Source organism: Larimichthys crocea, chromosome XXI, assembly GCF_000972845.2.
Source record: "Larimichthys crocea isolate SSNF chromosome XXI, L_crocea_2.0, whole genome shotgun sequence".
NCBI lineage: Eukaryota > Metazoa > Chordata > Actinopteri > Sciaenidae > Larimichthys > Larimichthys crocea.
Window position 1 is genome coordinate 17,146,997 of NC_040031.1, and position 27,885 is coordinate 17,174,881.

Genomic DNA, 27,885 nt, shown 5'->3' on the forward strand with positions numbered 1-27,885 from the left:
TAGTGAAAAGTCAAGTGAGAACCACTCACGTTTTACGGACACCATACAGCGTTCCAATAAAATGGTTCATTTCCACCTGGTGGTGAAGCGGCTCACCTTTATGTTTACTGGGGCTCTGTGTTATTTATGACCTCTGAAAGCCTGCTGCCTTTGAGTGCTAGTCTCAGCAGGGCTGGTGCTGGAGTGACGGTGAACAGAGACAGATCATGTTGTCACTTTCTCAGTACCGCTGCGCCTCACAAAGCCAAAAACAGCAGCACTGAGAATAAAGCACTGTAGCAGAATGGGATGAGTGTTTCAGACTGCAGTTGCCTCTTATTCCTCTTTTGAATAAATACTTTCCCTTGAAAAGGATAATAATAATAAATTTTATTATTATTTTAACTTTTTTCCCCCTTTTTTTTAGAAATCTCATACGTGTCATATTTGTAGGTCAATCATGATAAGAAGTTGGAGGCTCTGTTAGGATCATTTACCTCTGTGAACACTAAGGAAAAACTCCACCATAGACAGACTAAAATTGGTAAAAGATAATAATGTATAATCATTAGTATCTTATAAAAAAGTGGTAAAATAGAATAATGTATATTAATACTTCACATAAGACTGGTACAAAACTCTGAAATATGTTCTAGAGAGGTCATCTAGACAGGGCTGGTAGGCAATTTGCACTCTAATCAATCACTATAACACAAAATAATTAATTATATAATTGACAGATGAAAAACGGCTGCTGGTGAACAGAAATGGGCTTTTTGCAAATGATATACACAATTAATGTTACTATTCTTCTTGTTACTAACATCTTTTTTTTTAAATCATAATCCCAATAAAGATAATAAAGAGGAGACTCTTTGCAATAATGTGTTAGTATTGCCAAGATGTTTCATATTTGTCATTCTAACTAGGATTTTCAGGATTTAATACAATGCCAAATTTATAGAGGCCATAATTAAACCCCTTTATAGAGCTTTCAGTCACATTTATTTACAGATTTTCCATATTACATATATTATACAAAAAAAAGAAATTGCCTCTTAAGGAGAGTTTAGTTAGCATTAAGACTGATCAGACTGATCTGATCTGTACCTCTGTTGCCCAATGATCTGTTGGGTGTATGTTAGAGGTCTATCCTGACACCTGAAGATAATATTGTTCCTTGTGTTGATGAAAACATAGATCCAGTGTAAAGTACTGTATTACAATAGAGAATTTGAGAATCCAAACTGATATGTTAGTTGATAACTCTACAAACAGCATTACTTATGTCCAGCCATTAAAACAACATTATCAACACACCCTCCATTATATCATAAATGGTAAATGAACCGCACTTATGTTGCACTTTTCAAGCTGAGGGGGACAAAGCCGCTTTTTACAATGCTGCTCATTCAGCCATGCACACACACACACGCACACGCTGCTGGCCTGGCCATTGGGAGAAATTTGGGGTTCAGTGCCTCGCCATCGCCACTCAAGTACATTTAACCACATGGACAGAAGGAGCAGAGATCAAGCCACCAACTCTGTGATCCATGGGCAACCTGCTGTTCTACTTCTGAGTCACAGCCGCATCATTAGGTTGGTATTTTTCTGTGCATACTGTATAAAGGCTTTGTGTGTTCTTGCAGTGGTGTGCATTAGGGCTGTGTTTATTTGGTTACATCATGTTCAAGCTCTATTGCAAAAACTAACAATAGACCAGTGTTGTTTTGATATGGTTCCTGCCCAATACCAATGAGTTTTTAAATTCAATTTCAGGGCCAGCTTCTATTTTACAAGCAGAAGGAGGATGGTGGTTCATGAGAAGTACCACCCCCACAACATTCCCAAGCTAAAACAACAGAAAAATAGTTTAAAGTTAAAGTTAAAAGAACTTTGTAATGTTATTATCACATTTGGGTTGGTCTTTTACTTTTTTCCCCCCAGCTTGTTTAAGTACAACAATAGGACTTTTATCCACTGGTTACTCCAATATTTTATTGTTTACATTATGTTAGTGATTCTGCAGGCACTGACTGAGGATGATAAATGACATATCTTGCTTTAATTGTAAACAGGGACATTGCATCCTAAAAAAACAATTAGCTATTGTACATCTCAGATGTCAATGTCACCCTGCTTATAGTGGAATGTCTCACAATCTGCATCAATAACATCTTACAGTAAGAATTGTCAACATTGTGTCTCTTTCCACTCCTCTCCCTCCCTGTTGTGACAGCCAGTTAAAATGATTGAGCTCAGGTCCAGGTTCTGACACACGGCATCACAACCTCCTATTTGTTGATTACTATCGATTTTCTTTGATACTTTATTTAAAAATCAATAGCTCAGAAGAAGAAAAATAGGCATGGCTCATACATACTTTAACATACGTCCTGTACACCGAAGGAGGCTTCAGATTTGGCAATGCCATGGCAGCAATTTGGAGGAAAGCTCTTTACAGGTGAAAGCTGGGGCTCTAGAGATCGATTTGCAGTTTTGCTGCCCAATCACAGAAAGTGGTCATAAATTAAGCTCATCAGTGTTACCTTGTGGACAGCCAGGATGCATGTAACATCTGCTTTCCATCTCCTTGTCACTCATAAAAATGTCCTGGCACAGTTTTTGTCCTCTGTGCTTGTGAGAGGATGGAGAAGGGGAAACCCAGAGAGAGGCAGACTGACAAACAAACAAAGAGAGAAAACGGATGAATTACCTGGAGTTCATCCTGGCACGCAGCTTCTTTGCCTTCTTCCGTGCCTTCTGTCTCTCTTCTCCATCCTTCATGCTCTCAGAGGACACAGAGCTGTCCGTCACAATATCCACAATGTATTTCTTCAAGGAAAGATGTTCCTAGAGTAGACACAATCAATAAATGACAGACACTGGCATTTCTTTTTTTTACCATTACTTATAACAAACTTCTAAAATAACTATTGTGTCTTCCTTGCTGCCAAAACAAGCCCACAAGTCAGTGATGGAAAGCAAATAAGCTTTTTAACTCCAGAACTGTACTTTATTTAACTTTCTGTAATTGTGTACTTCTACGTGTAAATCTTATCTCTGGTATTATTAATCAGCTTGTACAATATTGATAATATATAATTACAGTATTGATTTAGATCCATATAATATGACAGTTTGAAAGCAGTCATTCTGTGTCATTTAACAATTTATGATACAAAATGAATGCAGAGCTTTTACTTGTAACAGAGTGTTGTTACAGTCAGGTACTGTTAGTTATAAGTAAAACAGTCCATACAAAAACTGCATTATTGATACAAATGGTGTCTATTGTACATGCGTACACATCTCAGAATCAACAATACAACATTTTTAGTCAAAATGATGATGGAAATAGAACAGCAAATCCTTGATAACTGTCTATAAGTAGAGGTAACATACTTAAGATGTGGCACAGAGTATATTGTGTGACATCTGCATGTCTCAGTAACACCACAGTATCCTGTAATCATGTCCAATGCTCTTCAGTGTTTTGAAGTCACTTGCCCCATGGACATGCTAAAAGGCTGGAGGTGTTACCGTCTGTCTGGCCCTGTCAGATGATTCTGATATTTCCACCCAGCGACAAGGGAATGTAACCCAATTTGAACAACATGATGCATGTGCAAGAAACCAATTACCCAATTATGCTGTCATCCAGCACCCCCAGAGCATTGGATGGCCTCACAGATAAAGGGTTTCCATTCAGCAGTCGAGCTAACCTGTGCGTGGGATGCTATACCCTTTGGTCACAAGTGTTGCCAGTGCACCTGCTGCCTGAATAGGGGTGTTCACTTAGGGTTGGAAAAAAAACAGGTGTCCTTAGGTGGGCTGAGGAACAAACTACTGACTGAATCTAAAGGTTTATTGACAATTAGACTTTAAAAAAGGTTCTGGAAACCTGCTTTCTAAACTATTACTATGAGCTGTTTTGGTCATTCACATACATGTATTTCATTGGGAAAGTGATGTCTTATTCTGCTGTGCACCAACTGAATATCTGGCAATATTTCAAATCAAAGTGTAGTTACAGTTCTGCGGCTGTTTGCTGATGTTGCCAACAATTCTAATCAAATCTGATTACACCAACAAGGTCCTAATAATGCAAATGAGTTGAAGTTTTGGGCTAAATTCAATATTAATCGACGGTATGCAACAATGCTTTTTTAAGTTTGAGTACTAGTAGTGAATATTCAATAGTACAGATAAATTTTATGCAACTTTTCCAGGGGCTTTAATGTTGATCAAGTAGTTTTTTTGTTTTTTTTGCCTGATAGTAACAAGGGTAAATGGAGTAAAGGAGATGCTGATAACTTTGGAAAGAAAAGGGGCACTGTGAGCGAGAGTATTATGTTTCCAAAGAAAGATGTGTGCGATTGTATTTGTATGTGCACACACCTCTGCCCTCTACTCCATGATACTACAGGTCAGTCATGTCTCATGACCGTAGCTGTCCCTCACTTGGGAAGCAGCTGTTCAGTAATCTCTCTGAGAGGCTATCCAGTGCACCAGCCACTCACTTAATGGAATCGCTTCAGTAACGCATCCAAAACATCTCTGCAATATCACATTGGTAATATAAAAGAGTACCTGAAATATTAAGCTGTCAAACAGAGTATAATGCTGACAACACAGACAATAATCCTTCAGCAAATAAATATATAATGATTACATACCATTTCCTGTTGCTAGGAGTCTAGTCTGAATGGAGGTTGTGTAGACTTTGAGTGTTTGAGACAATCAGACTTGATGACAGACAGGTGTCTACCACTGAACCATTGTAACAAAGCAGCAAAGACGCTGGCCTAAGGGCTACCACACAATACTACAGATTGCGAGTAATTTGATACCCCTCTAAACATCTCTCTACAACAACAAATACAGATTCTATGGGATATGTTCATCCACTGCCTCTTTTGTCACATACAAAAGGCCTGGGAGGTCGGCTTTTCATTTGGCGTGAAGCAGCTGTATTTCACGTTGGCTGCTAGGTAAGATATGATACTACTCTGGATATAGTTACCATCGCTATAAAGTGGTTTACATGACATGTTTGTATTGAAATGCATCCTATCAGTGACATTTAAATAGGGTGACAAGTCACACAAAGACAAAAAACTGAAAACTGTTCATTGGATCTCTCAATAGCAGCTTCACTGCCATCACTAGACGAGATGTCAGAACTCATAACAGCGTGGGGAGGGAGCGGCTCGCTTCAGCTGGCAGTCTGGATATTTCATCACCGTTCTCAATTTGTGGCTATCAGTGCAGCTTTAACTACAAGACCTTTAAGACTATTCAACACCTTAGGGAGGTCAGCTCTGATACCCTCTGCAGCCTGGTGATCCCTCTACTGGCCGGGCTCACCAAGAACAGTCTTTCCTCAGCAAAGCCACCAAGTTCTTTTTTTTTTTTTGAGCTGCCGTGTCTAAAAGGTGATTGCTAAATCAAGTCAGAAGCCATTGGGTCTTGGATATTACCTGCATCACATTAAAGCAGGACAGATGGTGAGTAAAAAGAGTGATTGCAATTTCAAGCTCTCTCCTCATACATCAATCCCACCCTGTTGAGAATCATTGTATTTTCAATTTAATTCGCAAGTCTTTCAGAATGAGAGAAAATGACTAAATATTTAAAAAAAAGGCACAGGGCATTTGCAGCCCGCCTCCGCTGAAAAACTATGGAGTGACCTCTGCACAGTTGAACCAACCATCTTCATTTTAATTAAAAATCTTTCATTGCAGGGAAGACTTATGGAGCCGCAGTCTGGAAAATAGTTGGCAGTGGTATGAATTAAATAGTGGACACCAAAATGAGCTTTGATATAAATAACAAGGGACCACATAAGTCTATCTAAACAAAGTCTCCAGAGATAGAACTATTGGACGGCTTGATTAGCTTTCACATTAAATAAGAAAAAGTAGTTCTGGCCTTTTAAATATTATCTATTAGAGATACTGCAATGACTGATGGCCCGATCCAGTGATAACACAGTTAATACAAACTGTAAAGTAAAGTACAACATTTAGAGGGAATTCAGCAACTTAAACTTGGACTGACTGGCACTGACCAACACAATATACAAGGTGGGAAAGTAACAGCTAAGCCTCAACATTATGGTTATTTGTATAAACTATGTCATATGAAAGGAGACATGTTGCAAATGTATATGAAGTATTGCTCATATATGAACTGTGTATAGTGCTGTATTGGTGAAGTGCTTCTCTCCATTGCTTACGTTGTTTATCATACTGTCAAAAAAAAAAGAAAAAAAAAAAGACCTGCATTTGGAGAGGAAATGATTTAGAGGAAAGGAAGGAGAGGGATATCAATTATTCCCCACTGAAAAAAGCTTTGAATAAAAGAGCTGCTGGGGCCAAAGGTGCTGCGTATAGCACCAACAGTTGTCAGCCTCACAATGAGCACTGCTGAAAAGCCAATCTCATATTGCAGCCTGAGAGGTTACCTTGCATTAACGAGCTGCCATCCTATGGAAAGGCGCTCCATGACAAAAACAGCCTGGAGACAAGGGGGTGATGTCACCCCTACCACTGAAGCACTGAACCCTAACTGTGTACATTTCAAGCCCCATTTGTAATCTGACAAAGCCAGCAACGGAGCCGTGGCAGTATATAAGGGGATGCATAAACAATAATAATGACCACGTCATAAAAGGCAAACACTCTGTCTTTGTCTTTTTACATGACACAAGCAGGAGTATTCTTTGACAGGGTGAGTGGATGTTTGTTCCCGGCAGGGCGTGTGTGATACGCACCACTTCCTCATCAGAGAGCTCCCGTCCCTGGATGCTGCTACTATCTCGCACGGCCTGTTGGTGCCTCTTGCCCTTGGTGTGGCTGAACAGGTGCACCTCTGAGGTGATCTACAAACACAAACACAGTGGTCAGAGGTCATTGCTGGGGACACAATGGAGACAGAGGCAGGAAAGGGTCAACAGAGCCCCGTGGGACACAGGTGAAACGATATACCACATGGGCTTGTCAAAGGGATGTCACGCAAACTGCCTCTACTGCACTTCCGCTTAATGCAGAGAATTAGGAAAAGAAAAGTGATTTGTTCCATATACCGCATTACATGTAACTTGGTCATACAGATAAGATTATGGTTGTGATTTCCATCGCAAGTCAACGCAAGAAAGCGTAGCTGAAGAATCACTCAACACAACTCTTCTGGGATTTTATTACTATTAAAGAAAAGCTGAATATTTGGAAAAAGTCCTCAACATAGCTTTGACAAAATGTTTTAAATATGCTTAATTGGTTTGCCTTACAGTGCATTTCAGTCAAGTATTTCCAAATTCAAGTTGGCGACAGCTGGGATCTCAGATGTCTAAATAAACGCAGGTCCGAGAAACGGAGGCAAGAGGCAGGTGTACAGGAAGAATCTCTGGAAAAAAAGCCCATATAGAATGGTTTGAGTTTAATGTCATTAAATGAAGTGCTTGCTGCTGACCAATCCATGATCTCTGGTGTCAGACGCTGGCCAAGGTCATCTAACATTTTAACAAGATTCCCCTCTTTCACCCCCACCCCGACCTTCCCCCTTTATCTGATGCTGATTTGAAGACTGAAGGTGTCCCACCGTTGCTGCCGGTCTGTCAGAGATAAATGTGTCTGCTTGTGAATTTGTTGCCTGACACTCGAAAAAGAATAATCATGCCCGGTCATAAATCCCTTTTGTAAGAGCCTATGTTTAATCAATGCAGTTAAATCCTCGTTTAAAATGTGCCCTTTTCCAAAAATCCTCTGAATCACCTTCCAATCAGCATTTTTATGTGTGTACAGCCTGCCAAAAAACACAGGGAAGTTGCCCAGAGCTGTTCTGCTACAGCACTTGTGTCTCTTCTTTTCTTCATACCCAAAAATCACACATATAAGTTCAGGGAGAGGAAAGTAATAAATTGACTGATAGGAGAACAATTCAATTTCAAAAAGTAACAAGGAGCATTTCATCGCTCTGTGATAACAGACGCTGTGGAAGATTTTGTTATTAGATTTAACATGTCATCAGTTAGGGACAACGATGGGCATCCTGACACGTTGTAACTGTACATACCACAACACCGCACAGGGAGCACTGTTTCTTGCGCTCGTAGGGTGTCAGTTTGGGGGCGTAGTCTGTGTTAGCATGTCGACCGCTGCTGAGCTCAGCGGCTTTCTCCTTCCTCTGCTCGATTTGCTCCATATGCCTACGGCTGCTCTCATCGTGCTATGGAAGAAACCAGAAACCAGGGGTCATATGGGAAACCGGGAATTCCAGTATGGTGTCTGATGGAGACGCAAGGTGGCACGGTATAAGCTTACCTTCATCTGAATTTTCTTCTGCAGCTCCTCCATGGCCTCCTGTTGAGCAGCGCTAAGAGCAGCAAGACGCTCCTCTCGGTCTCTTCAGACAGGACATAGAAGAGCAGTGTGAATTAACTCCCGTTTGTGTATACATCCATACTGAAAGGATTTGGGTCTACATACCTGGCTCTTTCCCGTGCTGCATCTTCTCTGGCTTTCTCCTTTTCTTGCCTTTGCTGTTCAATTCGAGCCTCCTGCTCCTTCCTCCGCATCAGCAGCTCCTCCACTCGTGCCTGCCGCTCTGCTTCCAGGACCCGTTTGCGCTCCTACAGATTAAAAATTTGATGTTTTATTGACATTACAGGAGAAAAAAAAAGTGTATCAAGCATTGTTTTTTGTTGTTGTTGTTGCACCTGCACAGCCTCGTCTCTGGCCTGCTTCTCTTCCTGTCTCCTCTGTCTATCCTCCTGCAGCTCGTTGAGGCGCTGCTCATATTCATTTAACTTGGCCAGGGCATCATGTCTCTTGTTTTGGGCTTCCAGAGTGTTGATGAATGCAATTTCATTCACCTGTACAGACACATATACTTATAAAAGAGAACATGCACAAAGTATATAATATATAAATAAACATAAATGGAGAGGTTTGAGGGGTGTCCGTGTGTCTGTCTCTAGTCTAAATATTATAAACTATGAAATGTGTTAGGAACAATAAACAGGAACAATAATGTGGCTTGAATCAGCTGAACTCCACAGCAGGGACACTGTGTACATGAATGTAATTTAACACACAAAGTGAAAAAATATGACTGCAAAACATTCCACTTATTTCAGAAAAATTCCTCAGCTGTCACTAAATATGGTTACTGCTTTTCAGGGGATTCCTTCCTCTACCTTGGCCTCTTCTTCTTGGGCCTTCTTCACAATCGCCTGGAGCTGCAGCTCTCGCTTAAACTCCGCATGTAACAGCCTTTCCTCCATCATCTTCCGACGCTGCTCCAACAACCCCTCCTTCCATTTTCTCACCTCCTTCTCCTGCAAGCGAGTGAAGAGTGACAAGCAGGAGCGGGTGAACATGAGAAGAAGAATGTACATTCTTCTGGACGACACAGATAATGGATTCTTAATCTATCAGTTGCTACCCTCTCCAGTGTATCCATGTGGGGATTAATGTGAATATACACCACTTCATGTATTTATGTGGTTAATCCTGATTTATTATAGGACTCACTCATCTTGCCATGGTCTGGGGGAAAAAAAACTAACTTCATGTAAGGCTGTTGATTTTGGCCAGGGGTCTCTCTCACGACTGTCTGCGGCCAGCTGGCCTGGATGCAACCGGAGGGGGTTATAATATTTAGTGATTCTATCAGGCAGTGTGCTGACAAAACCTATCGTTATGAGTCAGGCTGGGCTTGGCTTGCATGGAGTTTCTTTAGGGTGACTTTCCGTCAACTTTGCACGGCTCGCTCACCCTCTCCAAGAGCTTCTGCAGCTTGAGCGTCTTTTCCTCACGCAGTTTGTCCCTCAGCTGCTGCGCCTTCAGCTGTTTCTCCTCATGTTTCTTCTTAGACTCTGCAATGGTTCTGTCGAAAACATGAAAACAAGTCATTCATCTCTTTCTATTTACTCCTCATCGACAATGTGCAAAGCAGACATTACTCTGATAGGCACTAGGGCTTGTTTAGACATGGGTGGTAACTTGAAAAGACAGAGAGGTCTGACTCTCAGGCTGCTGGGTTAAATCGTTTCCAAAATAAGGTAAGGGGATTGCAAAGGAGTAGAGTGAGGTGCTTTTCAGGATGTACTAAAAAAGCACAGACACTGATTTCCCTGTGTATATTGTCCATTTGAACAACTAAGCATCGCATAAGTAAGTAAGTAAAAAATGTTTTGCACCTTTTGCGTGACGGCGAGGACAATTTCTCGTGCATGTGGATCCCATGACCAGGAGGCCGAGCAGGTTCCTCTTCTACCATGTCTCCCCATGAGGTACTCTGACGCCATGGCTCACGAGCTGCATGAAACACAAGCAAGGAAAAATAAATAAGACTTCAGTGTAATGTTTGCAATTACAAAGAATGTTTTCATTTAGATGTTGACCACTGTACCGTCATAATCTGCCAGCATGTCACTCCAATCTATATTGACTCCACAACCTCCGTTGCCGATGCCAGCCTGTGATAGAAATGTTTTTTTACATGTCAAAATACAACAAAATAAAAAAAATCTGAATCCAAACTTTGACTTGCTGTCAAACAAAGGTGCTTAACATGTGCAGTATAAGTGAGTATGATTAATCTTACAGAGAAGTCACTTTCGTTGTCAGTCTCCAGGTCGTTGTTCTCAGCCTGAATCTCTCTAGTCAGCTGCTCTTCCTCAGCGATGGCACTGGCAATCGCCTCCTCATTGGCCTTCTCCAGTCGGTCGGCAAGCTCCTCTTTCTTGGCAAGGACCTCTGCCATGGACTGGGGCTGAACACATAGCAGCATAGATACCACTTCATACACCCAGCATTTCACACTTCGTAAAATGTTGAATTCATGCAAACAACCACAGAGGAACCAAGAAAACAGAAAGCTGTTACTGGAATATAATATTCATTTTTCGTGGATGTCATTATACCAACATAGGTATAAATAGTAAAATTAACGATGGCTGAATTGAATTTAACGGTTTCTGTTTCAGGGCCCTTGTATTGTGCATGCTGGCTGACTGTTACAACTTACCAGGACAACTGAATAGAACGGAGAAATTGTTTTATATGAAACTTTGTTTGACTTAATTTTTCATTATTTGTGACTTTACGTCAGAGGCGTTTCTAATACCTTTGCTGCTCCCTATTTCTAAATGATGTGGACAAATTATTTGAAAACTGAAATATGGTAAATGATTCTAATCAAACGTAAAACACCTGTAATAATACAGTTTAGTTTCTGTGCAGTTGGCCTGACTTGAAGACTGAAGGGAACACCATATCAACCCAGTCACAGTTTGTACCACACAGTCATCACAAGAATCACAAGTGAGGAAGCATTCAAGAGTCATGCAGGTCACATGTACTGTGAGGATGAAGAGATGGTGGAAGGAGGCAACTGATGGGTTTTGTGCTAGGAAATGGTTTACCACTTGAAATATTTGTGGATTTTAAGTATTTTTGTGCCATGACAGATAATAAGGGAATGACTCACAGTTTACTCTGGAGAATCTTTCAGACGAGGTATGTAAGAAAGGTCAGACTGGTGTTTGAGGCCAAACAGCCTTCACTGCAGATTCGAGTCGAAGTTTTTTCCCCCCACTCGTTTTCATTCGCTACCTGTCAAAACTTGATGGTATCCCACTTAGAGGTTTAGTCATCCTTGATTAAGTGTATGGAGCTCTGTGTTTACACACTCCATGATGCTTAATAACAGTGACACCTGATGTGGGCAGACGATGTTTTGCCTAGGATCTGACGCTGGGTTGAATACAAACTGGAAACTCAATAAATGTTCTGCAGCATTTTTCTTTGCACTGAATATTTAAATTGGCCAAAATAACTAAAACAAGTTGAGAGATTTGTTTTGGGCAACACCCTGGAAGCACTTGCTCGAGTACAAAAGTCATCTGCTCACAGCTATTCTTCACGGTGAACGGTGCTATAACAACACTACACAGAGCTATGCAGTCTTGCCTGCACATTTGGTCTGGAGGTTTCTTGAGATTGACTTTGTTTAGGCGGTGAAGAACCCTTAGGGATCCCTGCCCCCCCTGCCCCCGCCCCCGCCCTCCCCTCCCTCTGCTCCTCCATCTCTCAGCACTCACAGTAGAAAGCTCTGTGGGGTCCAGCACACTCTCCAGTTTCACCGCTGCCATGGGAGTCTCAGCCTGTCCTGGAGCAGATGTGGCCATGCCCTGCGACGCGCCCCCCTCAGCCCCACTGTCCCCCAAGGCCAACAGTGCACCAAGCACATCCGTCTGGGGAAGGTCTGGGGATGCGGAGGGGGCCAGAGCTGGGACTGGGACTGATAAGGTAATGTCTGTTGGTGGGTCTGTTGGTGGGACTGTGGCTGAGGACTGGGTGAGCTCTGGGGCTTGGGATGGGGTAGGAGCTGCTATGGGGGGAGGCGCGTCTTCACAGGGTGCGTCGACACACTGCCCCGAGTCTTGTACACTCTCTGCTGGGGGCTGCACCGACAGTCACACACAAACACACGCAAACTCAATTAAAGACATGCATATTTCAAGCTATTCATGAGAGCAATAACAAAAATCACAAAACAAACTGAAAACCCAGATCAGTCAATACTCAACATGTAGCTTCAAAACACAAATCATGCAGGAAAGCTGGTACTAACATGCCCTAAACATCCAATTATGATCTAAATAAGCTGCTAGATTAGAAATACTGAAATCAACCGATGACTATAACGCACTCTTACCAAGTGTGTCTTGAGGCATCGCCAGAGTATTTATTTCATGAGAATGAAAATGGGTTTTCTGCCTCTGAAATGTCAGTGTACAATCAATCGCCTTAAAGTTGATACGCCTGTCTGGACAGTCTGTCTATGAATACCATGGAGCCCAAAACAAAAACAAATGTGGCTGATAAAATGGACTCATGTTACTCTGCTTTTCGTGAATAATTGATATCCAGGGACTGCTCAGGGAGAAAGACGTCACAAGGTACCGAACATCAGTACCTCCATCATGTGCCCGTTCTCTGGACGTCCAACCTTCTCTAGGGGATCAGGCTCGACTGGGGCTTGCTGCTCAGTGTCAGTCTTGGTTGCGTCCTTTTCCGGGGGACACCGAGGACGGAGTTGTTCCTCCTCCTGAGGCAGCGGATGTGATTGGTCACACTTGGCGCTGTTCTGTTTTGGAACGACTTGAGCCAAAACAGGACTTACTTTGGCAACTATCGCGGCAGAGCGAGGTTTGGCAGTACGTCCTCGCTGGACGGTCTCCCAGCCCTCGGCATCTTTTTTACCTGGAGAACACATGAGTTACTGCGTCAGTCAAAGGGAAGATGTGTTACTGTGGTCTCAGAGGAACAGTATTTTCTCAGAGTACATTCTGGCTCGGAGCAGGAGGAGATGTCTTACCCAGTTTTTCTACCGGGGAGGTGGCCGGTTGACTGGAGCTAGGGACGGACTGAGTGCATTTCACACGGTCTGCCCAGCTGGGCCCTGTGTGGGAGAGTCGGGCTGCAGCCAGTGTAGCTGGAGGACCACTGAATAAGACACACACACATCATGCATGAGAATAAACAAATGTGCACCTGTGAAGTAAAGCCTTTACTGTCAGCAGGTAGGATTTAAATTTTTATTACACTATTACATCTAATCTCTGAGCGGCTCCTGTAGTCCTGCCTGTGCGAGACGCTTCAGCAGTCTCACACAGTCTAACACCACAGCACTCTCCTCTCAGAGATAGCATGGAACTGTATTGGACAACAGGCCTCCGTCATGATCAATATCCATTTCCTGCAGCATCCGATTACAGAGCAGTGCACATATTGAACCGATGTTTCAGCAGTCTTTAACTGACACTTTCATCTACACCTTCCACTGATTCTGTGGCCAAAGAGTGAGAGACTCAACAAATTGCATTAAACAAATGCTTCACCATTAGCAATCAATGGCGGTATTGCTAGATAACATAGTCTGCATTTTCTAAACCCTTCAGAAACAGGCATAGTGCTTCATTTCAAATATTGATTGGTGAATAACAGGATGCCTTATAATACAATTTGAATCAAATACTGTTGTGTTGATCAAAACTTAAATGCCTAATGGTGATGGGGTGGGGGAAATTGAGTTTGGAGTTTTGCGACTTAAAATGTGACTAGAGATAAAATTCAGTAAGACGGAGCTCACCCAAAGTTGAGGTTGCGACGTGCTCCTGGAGAAGGAACCATTCTGTCCGCTGACGGGCTTGGCATCACGTGACGTCCTGGAGACATCTTACGCACCTCCCAGGCTAAAGACGTAGGCCTGAACAAAGTAAACGTGGCAAACATTACTAAACTAACACTAATTGCAATTCCTGGTTGCCAAACACACACACTTGGCTCACACTTTTGCAAATCAGTTAAATGGCTGTTTCACTTGCAGCAATTTATGCAATAAATGGAGAGTGTAAAAGTTTCAGGTTGTCTTATTGATTAACAGTACGCTTTAAATGAATAAATTGGGAGGCAGCACTGGGAATTTCATTTCTTAGTCAATTTACGGTTGTGGTGGTCACTGTGTTAAAGAGAAGCCAATAAACCCATGGATCTCTTTGAATTAAAGCCAAGGCTATTGATCCATTCTGTTTGCGACTCAAAGCCAGGGACCAGACACCAGCACTTCCAGTTTCACCTCAGGGAGCAATTGTAAATGAGGATGAGAATGAGGGAGAGCAAGCAGGCAAGCAAGCAAGCAAGCGATAAAGAAAGGGAGCAAGACAAAGAAACTGAAGATGCACCTGTTCTGTGCATCTGTTTTTTCCAACTTCTCCTGAAGCTGGATCCAGTCTATGAGAGCTTTGAAATCCCGTACGTAGTTGTCCAACATCATCAACACCTCCTAAAGATAAGAATGATCATGAAGGGATTATAAACACAAACATGAAGAACGGCACAACAAGCTGAAACATGAATATTTGTTTGACAATATATGTAAAAGGAGTACATTTTGTTTTATAAATATGACAGCGATTTCCAAAAGTAAAATGCAGCACTGAAACACAATCTGCGTTTTTCGAATGCACTGCGTAATGTAAGCAAAAAATTATGCATCTCTGTTACTATTTTGTGATATGAACTATTTCTAGGATCTGCTGGAAACAACAGAAAGAAATGCATGGTGAGAGCCCAAATCTGGCATGAAAGTCCGTTTAAAAAGTGACAGAGGGACCTTGGAGAGTGTTACTGGCAAGCAGGAGCTAGCCCATACATGTCCATATGCAAGACAAGCACTTGATTGAAAAAGTTTGAGGAAGAACAGCGAAGGAAAATTCCTAATATCTGCACTTGGACTGAATCACAGTCTCACAGTTATCCAGAGGTGGTGGGCTGTGTGGAGCTTTTTTTTTTTTTTCCTCCTTTCCCCCAGAGCTCTAATGAAACGAACACAACTGATTGATGGGCAGCGTGAAGGGAGTGGTAATTGAGAGTAAAGCTTCACAGTGCTTTTAGTTAATAGACAAGTCACGCCAGTGAAAGATGTGTCCAGCAGCAGGTCTGCTGATTAGAGCTGGTTAACAGGCAAAGACCACCGCTGTGGCCTGGTGTTCATTTGGTAATGAAGGCCAGGATGGAGAGAGGTTTGCCGCTCCTCTGACAGATAAACCAACAGTGAGTGAAGGCACCATAAAGTGGTTTTCAGCATGTTAACAAGCATACTCACCTAAATACAACCCTCACATAACATTTCATGAGGAATGACAAAATGTTTAACCTTCCAGAGGCAATGCCATAAAGTAGGATGGGTAGTAAAAGCCTATGGTCCATATATAGAAACAAGAATGAACAGGTACAGCCTAGGTTAGAGTGACTGACCTCAAGTAAATAATTCACAGTTTATACTGTTTGTTTTTTAAATTATTATTATTTAAGACCAGAACAGTCCGTTTCAGTTCATTTAAAAAATATATATATACACCAAGCAAACAAGAATGCCAGTACCTTTCTAGTCTGCTCTTGGTGATATGCCTAATAAATCAGATAGGATAAAAGTACAGTTGCTAGAAACGATTTAAGCGTGGGGGCTTTGAAAGAGTGTGTGTGAATGACCTTGCCGGGTGAACAATTTCCGTTTGCGTGCAAAAGCGTTAAATCAGGTCAGCGCTGAAGTTCTCATTTTAAAATGATACAAAGCATTACAGTAACAATGCAGGGAGTTAGGCATCACTTCCTGACAATGATTGTGTTTACGTCCATATGTTTTCGGGTGGAAAATTGTCAGCTATTTGTGTGAGAGCACACAATGCAGACTGCCCACAGCTACATTGGGGGTTTGTGGCTGAGGGATATCAGAGCACTCTGCTTCCCCTCCAGATGACTCCATCATCTATCAGTGTCCATTAAGCCCAAGCTGGGTGGGATGGGGGATTATGAACAGCACCAAGCTCCATGGCCATTAGACGGCATTAGGGTGTAGAGAGAGAGAGATACAGTGGTATGAGGGGAAAAAAAAAACACCTACTGGCCAGATGTCTGACACAGGCCGACTGACAACATGCTGATCACACCACAGGGAGCTGCGCTGTGGCACTGACAGCAAGCCAACCACACCACAGGGAACTGGGCTACGGTACTGACCGCAGACCGTCACCAGAACCATGCTCTGCATAATGCAGCATGGCAGTGGAATCAATAAAACACAGGACCAGCAATATCATACCAGTATGTCCTGCAGCAACATCACAGCACTACTCCAAGGCTGCACCAAAAACTAAACAAATCCATCCACGAAAACAGAAAAACAGAGAAAAATGCTGTTGAATCTATGTGCAAAAATGGCCACGCCTCATTTCAGCAAATTCCTGATGACAAACACAATGCATATACAATATTGTTTACAGTCTGTCATCAATATTCAGTCCAGCCGGGCCCAAGAGAGAGCCCTGTGATAATTCTCTCACCAGCGAGCTTTCAGAGAGCCCCTCTGACATAAAGCAGAAGTCAAGAGGAATGCGAGCTGTGAGGTAAAGATTATGTTATGATCTCAATGTCTCCCTCTAGTGTTCAGAAATCCTAACACCCTTCAGTCTCTCCAAAGTAGGGATTCCTGTTTGATCAGTTCAGATCCTTAACCACCTGATCCTGTAACTAGAGTTTACATTGTTTTTTTTTCGTCCTCAAGGCACACTAACCCTGCATTCTACGACGCTCTGATCAGATTCACAGGTGACGTAGATTTCGTCCACAGCCCGACGCAGGTTGTCGAAGAGGAAAGCCCAGTAGCGTGCTCGCAGGTCCACCTTGCGGGGATGCCTGGCTTTGGTGGGGCTCTTTTCTGCCCCCTTGTCCAACAAGGCAGCAACCGTGCCTTTGCTTTCCACACCAGCATGCTGTACAGAGAGACAGAGACGAAGCATGAAGCAAACATTCTAAATCACAATGACAAACTCATTACGGTGTCATGCAAGTGTCTAGTTGTTTACATGCACAGTATATAGAGCAGACACAGCCCGTGTCAGGATTTCATAAGAAAGAATCAATATAACACTGATTCCAAAAAATTAAAACGAGAAGGAAAAGATTTGCAAATCCTTTAATCTATTTTCAATTAATTAAATACAGAACAAAGAGAAGATATTTCATGTCCGAATTGATAAACTTTCCAAAAAAGGTTGGCACACAGACGTGTTTACCACTGTGTTACATCACATCTTTTAACACTCAGTAAGCGTTTGAGAACTAATTGTTCAAGTTTTGAAAGTGAAATTCTTTCCCATTCTTGCTTTATATACAACTTCAGTTGCACAACAGTCCAGGCTCTCTATTGTTGTATATTGCATTTCATAAAGAGGTCTGGAGTGCAGCCAGCAAAGTCTGGTACCCACACTCATTTACTACAAAGCCACACTGTTGTAACACGTGTAGAACGTGGATTGACATCCTCTTTCTGAAATAAGCAGGGACATCCCATCATCTGGATGGCAGCATGTGCTGCTCCAAATCGTGTATGTATGTACATTTTAGCATCAGTGGTGCATTCACAGACGTGCAATGTACAGATGTTACCCGTGTGCAACAGATGTGCAAGTAACTTGCACTAACTGGCTTCTCTGGACGTTGATATTTTGCTACGCATGGAGTTTTAATCTGCATTTGAAGCTGCAGCAATGAAGAGAGTTTTTAAAGTGTACCTGAGCCCATGTAGTAATTTCCTTTATACAATCATGTTGTTAATGCAGTGCCTCCTGAGGGATCGAATGTCACAGGCATTCGGTATTGTTTTTCGGCCTTGCTGCAGAGATTTCTCTAAAATTATGGAATATTTTCTTGATATTATGGATTATAGATGGTGAAATCACTAATGTTTTTGCAACTGTGTGTTGAGAAACGTTCTTAAAACTGTTGGGCTACTTCACCACACTTTTTTTTTTTTAAATAGTGTTGAATCTTGGGTGACCCAATTAACCCATTTACCTATGCAATGTTCCAAACAGGTGTTTTTGAACATTCCACAACTTTACAACCTTTTGTTTCCGCTGTCCTAACTTTTTTGCCATGTGTTGCATGCATCAAATTCAAAGTAAATGTATATTTGCGGAAAAAAAAAGAAAAATTCAGTTTGAACATTAAACATCTTGTCGTTGTACTGCATTCGATTAAATATCAGAAAGGATTTGCAAATGATTGCATTCTGTTTTTATTTACTTTCGTCCTGAGTTCTTAGGATTTAGGAGAATGTGGTGATTCAAAGATAATAATACATTCAGTTAAATAATGTTTTACTAGCCCAGACAAATTGTTGCTGGCAGTCTTGTCATCATAAAATTCCATGCGCAAACCTTATGCAAAAACATCTAATGGATCTAAGGCTATAAAATGCAGAAAGTGAAGTTTCATTCAGATTTTGGTTGGGTGCAGTTGCAGACTAAGGCTGCTCCCCTTTTTCCAAGAATGATTTACACAATGCAAAAACAATTTCATGACCATCACAGGTCCACTTGCAGTGTGAGGCCAAAGGAAGAGATGACTTGGCTTGGTGAATAGTGCCCTCTGGTGAAGGAAGATGATATACCAACCTGTTTCTTATTCCTCTGTTGTCCAGAATTGATTCTCTGTGCCCTGGAATTGCCACTGGAGTTGCCTTTGGACTTTGCTGAGTGGAGAAGAAAAAAATATGTTTTAAATATAGCAACTGATGAAACAAACTAGATCTCTAATGATCCAGATGAATTTAATAGTCAACACGCATCTACAGTATAAAGATCAGGGCAAAAAGCAGTCACAGTAATGTGTTTTTGAGTGATTGTTGATGAATCCAACTGCACAAATGTGTAATGAGACATGTGGACAAAACAATAACCCTAACTGGAGAGTGAAAGATAAATAATTGACTATTCGGATGCAGAAGATGCATGTAAACAGAGTGACTCACAAGACATGAGACTGGAATGTGGCAGTTTAAAGATTGTTGGCATAAACTCAAGTGCAGCAAATAAGCCCAGAATAAAAAAAACTAAAAAAAAAAAAACTGCACTGACCCACAAAAGAGGAGCCAGGGCAAAAGTGAGAGAGAGTGAGAGGCTGTGATCGGGGTTTCTGGGTTTTCAGGATTTAAATAATTACATTAAAAAGACAACAATTCAAAACCCATTGCTTAATATTCTGTTAACCAAACACTGAGAGCCGGAGTGTAGCAGTGACCTGTGCCTCCAAAAATATAACATCCAACACAATGGAGAACGAGACATCAGTGTAAAATTCAGCCCACATAAGAGCTTCTCAGCACTCTCATCATTTATCAGTCTAGCCATGGCATGAAAAATGATTGTGTCCCAGCTGAGATTGTATTACAAAGAACAGCACTGTCTGGTTTTGGGTGTGATTACAGACTGTGTGTGACTTTGCCAAAGATGGTCACAGTAATGATCCAAATAAATGACTTCCACTGGTCCAAAGACATAGGAAACACACCTAAAGTAAACTTCATCACTAACACTTCCCGAAAAGAAGATCTAAACAATCAAAACATCCTTTTATACTTTTGGCACAAAGCAGAATAAAGACATGTTAGCATGTACAGAAAGTAGAGGTGTGGAAACTTCTTGATTCTAAGGTGCATTGTTAATGCTCATGTTGAAGATTGTGCATCGATGATTGATAGGACATGTTTCGTGTTTGCAGCAGCACAAAATTATAGCCTACTAGCAGTGACTGTTGGTTTCCAGCCTAGGCTGAACAATAAAGTTGCAAGTTGGTGAATCATAACTGAATCAATGAGGCCAGTGAAGACTCACGCCTCTGACAGAAAGTTTGTTTTGCATGCAGCAACCAACCTTCCTCCTCTTTGTTCTCTACAGGTACACTCCAGGCAATGAGGTTTCGAGCAGCGCGGCCCTCTTCGGCGACTATCTTCCTCACCTTGTCATGGCTGTTGGAGCGCTGAAAAGACGCCTGCGGGGGGAAACAGATTCAACACATCAATTCTGAACTTTATCCAAGAGCCAAAGAAAAGATGGATGTGGAGCAGCACGACATGACATATGTGATGAATAGATGTGGGATTCATAAAGGTGCTATCATAGAAAAGGCTCGTTTCACAGAGCCAATTATGAGACACATGACAACTCTGGCAAACACAAGGCGTCCTGACATTTACGATGAACAATCTGTGGAATGATGGACACAAAACTGAGGAGTAAGTCCATAACTCTCCGTGGAATGCAATATGCTCATTTCATGTCCACAGATAAAAAAAAATTAAAAAAAATGAAAGGACGCTTCTTAAACACGTCTTTTTTAAAAACTCAGTTTGTCATCAGTTTAAATTATAAGTCAAGTTATATACTCAACAAATCCCATGAAAGATATAAAAGATAAATATGGAATATCGCTTTATTCGCACAACCAAGTGGTTTACTTGTGAGCTAACCAGTAACACAGCCTGAAGCATGAGCATTGTTGCCATGGTTACCTCCATTATAATACACTGTACACTCATTTTTATAGCAGTTCCAGTAGTTTCATATTTTTTTTGTTTTTCGTGTTTTTTTTTTCAAATCAAAACCTCCTAACACTAAAATAAAAAAAAATACATATAGCTTAAATAACAAATAAATTTGCACCACAGGAGAGCACATTTCAATATACATTAGAAATGTTTATACATTATATATTGTTTATATACATTATAAATGTTTATATAAATGTTATTATAAATGTGTCTCATTAGTGGTTAATAGTGTTAAATCTTTCAGAAGTGGTGTCCCGTATGTACCAAGTCACTCAAACCACAGTAAGTGACATAACCAATGAATGAGCAGGATTCATTGTCTTGAATAAGGGAATCCAGCATTTAGTCCCGAGCCTCGCAGCTACAATCACTCACTCAAACTGAACAAGACTAAATAAACCGTTCACTTAATCTGGGAGTGGGATGCTTAACACTCACTTAGGATGAATGACAAACCAATGCAATCAAATTACTATCTGTAACATCCTGAGTTGGATCCACAAAGCTTATGTATAATATTTTATCTCCACTCGTGTAAAAAACATGTAAATAAAGACTAGAAGCGCATAATAACAAGGTTTTGTGGGGCAAACAGCATGAGTGTACTATGACAGAGATTCTGTGAAAAGAGTCTGCCCATCACTAGCTGTTGTTAGCCAGATTTCAGGCCACAATACTACAAGCATTAAGTTTATGGAAGAGGTCCATCTAGTGGCACGACTGTGACAAAAAACGGCTGGAGGCAGGAGCTTTAAACCCGCTTTATGCCAGGCATGCATCATGGTTGACCTACACATTGAATATGCATCAGTGAACTCCACTGTAACCGCGGGGTGAAGTAGATGCTGTGAAACAAAATAAAATTCTGCAAGAAGTCATTCATCACATCCACAACCTATGAGAGATTAAGATGCCCTGTTATGAAACACAGCATCTGCTGCAAAATACACAGTGGCCTACTTGATTTTATTTGGCTTCGTAAACTTACATCACTATACATTCTCACTTCTATCAATCTGATTACAAAACAAGGCAGAAACTAATACCCAGAGGCTTATCATTCTGGATCTTCCACTTGGGGTGTTCCCTCTCCGTGCTGAAACGCCTGTAACACTTCTGTGCACAAGTAATTTAATCAAATGTTCAAAAAAAAAAAAAGAAGGGTCCTGTGCAAACTTGGCTATTTTGGTCATACAACTGTAAAATACATTGTTACCTGAAACAAACACAAAAATCAAGAGCCAGTTCTCCTCTTAATAGCAAATGAGTCATGGAACAAACCGTTCTCGCTTTTCCTGGCTGTCTCTCACTAACACCACTATTCTGACAAGAAAGCCACAGCAGAGCCATTCACTGTGCCACACTTGCAAATGAAAGAAAGAAAAAAAAAAGGATACAGTTTATTTTTTAATCCAAGAACAAGTGGTAATTAGGCCAGGGTTTATGTAATAACATGCAACAATATTCTATCCTTCAAGGCTAGTAGAATAACATGAACATGACTCATTAGGAGTTACACATGCAGCAACAGCATGTGTGTGTGTGTGTATTACTCGGATAGTATTTAATGTCCCTGAGGGAGATACCCAGCCGACCTACTTTTTGGCGAGCAGAATTCTTTACATGTTCGAGTGGCCGGGGCTTTTTTTGACCAAGTAGAAAAAGGACCACAAAGAGATAAAGATGAGCTTGAAAACAACACAGGCTGCTCTAAAAAAAAATGTACAGGAACTGATGAGGTGGCTCAGCATCAATGCACAATCTCCCATCTACAAACTGTAAATATTTACACTGCGTTTCCTGGGCTTCGCCAGCCATTAGATGACAGATGAATGTTGTGAGAATACGATGGCTAACTGTGTGCAGCAGCCTAAGGCAAGGGAAAAAAAAAAGAGCTTACAACAACATTGTCTTGATCCACTTAAAATCGGCTGCAAACAAGCTGTCTCTTGGGCTGCACCAAAAATAAGATACATTGTGGGGCATAACTTGTGTTACATTCTTGGCCAGGCGACCCTTCCCATGCACCACAGAGAGAGAGAGAGTACTTATTTTCTATACTGTGCTGAGTAAGGGGCAAGTGTAAGGTTTCCCTTTTGGCATGGTCTACAAACAGATGCAAGTAGCAAGTGGGTGACACGCAGAGAAACTAAAAAAAAAGATTAGAGGATACATACAGAATAGAAGTACAGTCTGTAAGCAGGTTCCTCGTCCTTATCCACCCCTGACATACTTTTGCAGCCCACTTCAGGCAACCTGTTCCCCCTCGCCAGCATTGCCACTTGTGCAAGGTGACATCGTCATCTGACGGCGGCGGCGGCGGGGACCAAAAATAGACTCCCACTTGTGTAGTCCACACTGCTATAGCAACTTGCCCAGCTGTGTCAACTCCTCTCCCCCCAGTGGCAACTGAGAGAGACAAATGCTCCGTAGCCCCCAGCAGTCCAGCCTTTCACTTGGACTATTCGGCCCTGTAACTCTGTCTGTAATCTAGCCTGAGCTTTTCAATGCTCTGCTGAGTTAGCAGCCACCTCTTAGGCCCGACTGCCTGCCTGCCTGCTGCTGTCTATCTGCCTGCCACTCTCCTCTGCATGCTGCTTCCTATATTTACAGCTTCTCTCCTCTGCTTTTCCCTGCTCTGCATCAAAGCCTCCTCTCTCTCTCTCTCTCTCTCTCTCTCTCTCTCGCTCTGTTTCTCATCTCTCACTCTCCTTCTGCCACAACACTTGCGCAGTCATGTGAACACAGCAGGCCAGGCCTGACGCTCTGCACCCCCCTATTCTGTGTTGCCAGTGATGAGAGTATAGCTGCAGGCTCGGAGACAGTGTGCGCACTAATGCAACATGCCTGGAGATTGAACCACACAGGTTGATGCTTTGGATCTGACTGAACTTGGCACTTCGTGACGCATCAGGCTGCTGGGGGACGACGAAACACACAACTCAAATACAAACTTACAAAGTCTGTAGGAAGAAGTTTGGACAGGCAGACAGGACAGGACACCTTACCATCTACAGAAACAGACTTGTTGTTACCCGAGGCAACATTCCTCTTTGTTTTAATGATGACATGCCAATAGATTATGCACATTAGATATACTTTATTCATCCCAGCATGGGGAAATGAACTTGTTACAGCAGCAGAGGAAATTATAGCATACACCACAGAATAAGAAAAAAGAAAAAACAGACAGAAATATCTATAACCTACACAATAAACATGAACCTTCAAAACAGACAAGTACTGAGGATAAAAGTGGCATGATATATAAAAAGAGTATTGTAATGTAAAGTGACCATAGTGTAAGAAATATTGCAAAGAAAGTGACCATGATACAAATAATATTATTATTATTATTGCATGAATCCAAATAATATCATCTTTTTCATTAAAATGCATGAGTGTGTTTATTATCACATGGATTTTAGGCACAGAGCAGCCGACATCACACCTCCGACAGGTGAGGTCACCCCAAAAAATGCTACTCTCCCTCCGGGTTTGTGAGCCAGGTGAAGCCGCTTAAGTCACTCAGCTCCAGCCCGGCAGGAGAGCGTCGTAAATGACCTGCTGTGTCTCAGCTAAAACATGTCATTACGTACCTTCAAAGCGGTTATGGATGCATTCTTGCTTTTGCCCCCTCCATGCGAGGAGCCCGAGCTGTTGCTACCAGACCTCTCCCTCCCGTCCCCACCTTGGCTAACTCTCGGGCCGAGACGGTGCTGCCCAGCGCCACGCCGTCGTCCATCGTGGCGGTTATCTTTAGACATCGACCCGCGGGTGTGTGTGTTCGATGCTCAGGCGGTGAGGAGTAAATGTCCACGGACAACGCTGGTGTTGTTGTCAATGTTGATGGAAAAACATGTCAGATAAATACATGACAGTGAGGACAACCTAACAAAGCAGGAAGTCTGCGGAGTTCAGATTTTTATTTTTTTTTTGACCGGCGATGGGATCATCCAATGAAATCACGGTATCGTGAAAACGACATGCATGACAGCCAATCATGTGCGGCACACTTTGGGTCAATAGGCGGGGCTTGTTTTTCTTGGGCGGGACTTCAAAGCGTCTACCATAGCAACCATTAAGAACGAGCGGGATGTTTGGTTGAGATGTCACTGTGAGGTTAAGTCATCGACAGACAGACCGGAAGAGAGGTGAATTTGCCTTCAAAATAAAAGCATTTCAGAATCAGAATCAGAAATACTTTATGAATCCCTGCAGGGAAATTGTTTTTGTTACCGCAGCTCCCAAACGGTAAGTGAGATAGTAAGAAAACAACAGCAAAAACAACAAAACTTTAACAATATACACCTATACGATATCCTATTTTAACACTATATACACATGTATAAATAACAGTTTAAATAAAAAGTAACAGTGAACTATGCAATATGTAAGTCTAAAACCTTAGACTTAATTATAATAATAATTTAAGGAATTTAGTCTTTGAGAGACTGTACAGAGAGAATAGACACTGATTGTTTGAAGTGCAGTATGCATGCATAAGAAAATTGCACTTATTTATTGCACAAGCCAGTTCGATGGCTACTGGACTTGACTTGGTGTGTCTGATATTTTGAGGGAGGAGTTGTAGAGGCTGATCAGGTAGGAAAAACTTCTTGTGTCTCTCTGTGGAGCATCTTAGTGTCAGCAGTCTCCGGCTGAAGGTGCTCCTGAGTCTGTCTGATTATGGTTATGATTTTGTATAACTGTCACTGTATGGTTTAGCCCCAAAATATATAATTGACTTACTTAGATGTTGCGTACTGTTATGGAATTTTCTATCCTTAGGTTACACATGGTCACATGTGGGCCTTGAGGTCCTCGGCAGTATTAATTGTTTGGCTTTGACTGGGTGCCGCCATATGTCAACAATGTGGTGGCCAGGGTCGAAGAGGCCTGTTGCTGCCTTCCTAGTCATAATAGATAGCTTGACGTTCCAATCTGCGTAAACAGACATCTGTGTCCTTAGACTAGAATGTGTTGACAATAACACCTCCAAGAGTAAAAAGACATTCTCTTTGACTATCTTGGGTTTAAAGTTTATCCACCATCACGAGTTCGTCAGAATGCAAGACGACCGACATCAGCACTCAGATGTACTTTGAGAGTGTCTCTAATTCTCCCTGATCAAGTGTCAATAAATAATCAGCATAAGACATCAGAGGCTCCTGAACACTTTCTTCCTTTGACCTCACCATTGACCTTTGACTTCAGCAATTTCTCCACAACAATCGTACATATATGTGTTCATTCTTTATTTATATATCTCTTTAAATGTGCATATATTCTCTTCACTTTTACATCGCCTTTGTTTTTTGGTTTTAAATGTATTTTAATGTTGGTTTTAAATTAATTTAACGTGTTCATCACCAATGAATGGAGAAGCTTCTTGGATGAGAGGCAAACTCCTCACAGATCTACAAACAGTCCAGTTGCCCCAGACTTAACCTTTTTTAATCTTAATATTATTGCATTCACACAGCAATCTTAAATTGAAAATCCCAATATATATCTAAGATTACGAAAATCCAAATACACTGGAAATATAAATAGTAAAGTTTAGTACCAATACAGACAGAACAAGAAGAAAAAGCACATTCATATGCCAGCATTATTCTCAGTTGCACTGTATATTTTGTGAACTCAAAACCAGTCTTTATATTTAGTCACCCCCTGTGTGTATATCTAATCTAAACCTGGATTTACATGCCTGCTAAAAACATTTATTTTGAAACTCGCGACCGGAAGTACACGATGTACAAGGGTGAACGACGTCAAAACGTCAACGGAGAACTTTAAACGGTAATAACTATTCTCTTAATGATGATCTGTGATCATTGTAATTAATTTGCACGTATCTTTCAGTGTGTCACCTTATTGTTAGTCTCTTGCTTGTCTTTAGCCTCATGTTTGCCGGCATGTCTCATCTTCATTCTCTGTCAAACACAAATAAAGTAGAAACAGGAATTAATTCAAACTGGACAAACTAACATGTGTGCACGGACTTTATTGTCTCTCTTCATCTCACACGCAGTTGTTCCTGGTAGATTTTAGTCATCATGATGCAGGACGAGACTTAAAAAGTTTAGTTAGTCTGAACTTCCACCAGCTGACCACAAGGTCGCATAGTTGTAGTTGTCTGGAGAGCATGGGAGCATTCATGGTGTTATTCAACAGATGGCATCCTCTGCATTGTTGTGTTGCTGGCCTTCAGTTTGGACTTGGACAAAGCTCCATAAACATCTCCATGAAGACATAACCGGCGAGACAACAACCCTGAACATGACATGAACATCCTGCTGGGAGATGAGGTTTTTACATAATATAAATAAATCTCCTCATTTTATTACACCCACAGCCCCTGAGTTTCTTCTCTTCATTCATCACCTGCTTACGTCTTAATTTCCAGGACACTGAGGAGATAAAGAAACTCAGCCCAGCAGACAGAGGAAAAGATCTTGGAGATGTAAAGAAGATTGATACAAATCTGACAGTTGCTAAGTGCAGGTACATTCATGTCTCTCAAAGCATTTTTGTAAAGAGGCAAAGATAAAAACAGAGGAAAGTCAATTCACCTTCTGTGTGCGTCATCCACAGAGGAGGTCACGTTATGGATTAGCACGTTTACAGAAATTTAGCTCTGGATGACGCAAAAGAGCGGTTTCCTGAGTTTGACACTGACAGAGATGGTGTTGTAACGTGGCAGGAGTACAACACAGTTACTCACGACCAGCTCTTTAGTTTTGATGACGTTGCTGTTCTTGATGATCCAGAGCAAGAGTCTCTCAGACATGTAGGTATACTTATATTGTTAATAATCACATTACACCACAGCCTAATTTATCTGAAATACCCTAACGTAGGCTCATATCCCCATTAGCTCCATCTAAAGGAGAAGAGGCGCTTTGACTTTGCTGATGTTGATGGCTCATC

At 41.6% G+C, this 27,885-nt stretch overlaps 2 protein-coding genes across 5 annotated transcripts in view; one reads left to right on the forward strand and one right to left on the reverse strand.

Moving 5' to 3' along the window:
• Window positions 1-24,880, reverse strand: part of scaper (S-phase cyclin A-associated protein in the ER) — a 57,407-nt gene extending 32,527 nt beyond the window's left edge. Inside the window, exons 1-21 of one of the 4 annotated variants that reach the window (XM_027273151.1) lie at window positions 24,549-24,880; window positions 20,273-20,390; window positions 19,016-19,092; window positions 17,132-17,329; window positions 14,741-14,841; window positions 14,149-14,265; window positions 13,375-13,502; window positions 13,180-13,259; window positions 12,973-13,104; window positions 12,095-12,457; window positions 10,597-10,764; window positions 10,402-10,468; window positions 10,190-10,307; window positions 9,765-9,876; window positions 9,185-9,325; window positions 8,705-8,860; window positions 8,475-8,617; window positions 8,310-8,391; window positions 8,062-8,214; window positions 6,761-6,868; window positions 2,699-2,835 (exon numbers count right to left, since the gene is read on the reverse strand). In XM_027273151.1, the coding sequence (XP_027128952.1) occupies window positions 2,699-2,835; window positions 6,761-6,868; window positions 8,062-8,214; window positions 8,310-8,391; window positions 8,475-8,617; window positions 8,705-8,860; window positions 9,185-9,325; window positions 9,765-9,876; window positions 10,190-10,307; window positions 10,402-10,468; window positions 10,597-10,764; window positions 12,095-12,457; window positions 12,973-13,104; window positions 13,180-13,259; window positions 13,375-13,502; window positions 14,149-14,265; window positions 14,741-14,841; window positions 17,132-17,329; window positions 19,016-19,092; window positions 20,273-20,390; window positions 24,549-24,716 (2,867 nt within the window). In that variant the 5' untranslated portion in view covers window positions 24,717-24,880. Of the gene's footprint in view, window positions 1-2,698; window positions 2,836-6,760; window positions 6,869-8,061; window positions 8,215-8,309; window positions 8,392-8,474; window positions 8,618-8,704; window positions 8,861-9,184; window positions 9,326-9,764; window positions 9,877-10,189; window positions 10,308-10,401; window positions 10,469-10,596; window positions 10,765-12,094; window positions 12,458-12,972; window positions 13,260-13,374; window positions 13,503-14,148; window positions 14,266-14,740; window positions 14,842-17,131; window positions 17,330-19,015; window positions 19,093-20,272; window positions 20,391-23,126; window positions 23,536-24,548 lie in introns of those variants that run through there. The other 3 variants (XM_010729404.3, XM_019272298.2, XM_010729405.3) reach the window with 3 other exon arrangements.
• A 643-nt stretch (window positions 24,881-25,523) lies between these two features.
• The window catches only part of rcn2 (reticulocalbin 2), a 7,243-nt gene continuing 4,881 nt past the window's right edge, over window positions 25,524-27,885 (forward strand). The window contains exon 1 of the mRNA XM_027273152.1: window positions 25,524-25,554. The gene's annotated coding sequence lies outside the window, so the exon portion shown is untranslated. The remainder of the gene's footprint in view (window positions 25,555-27,885) is intronic.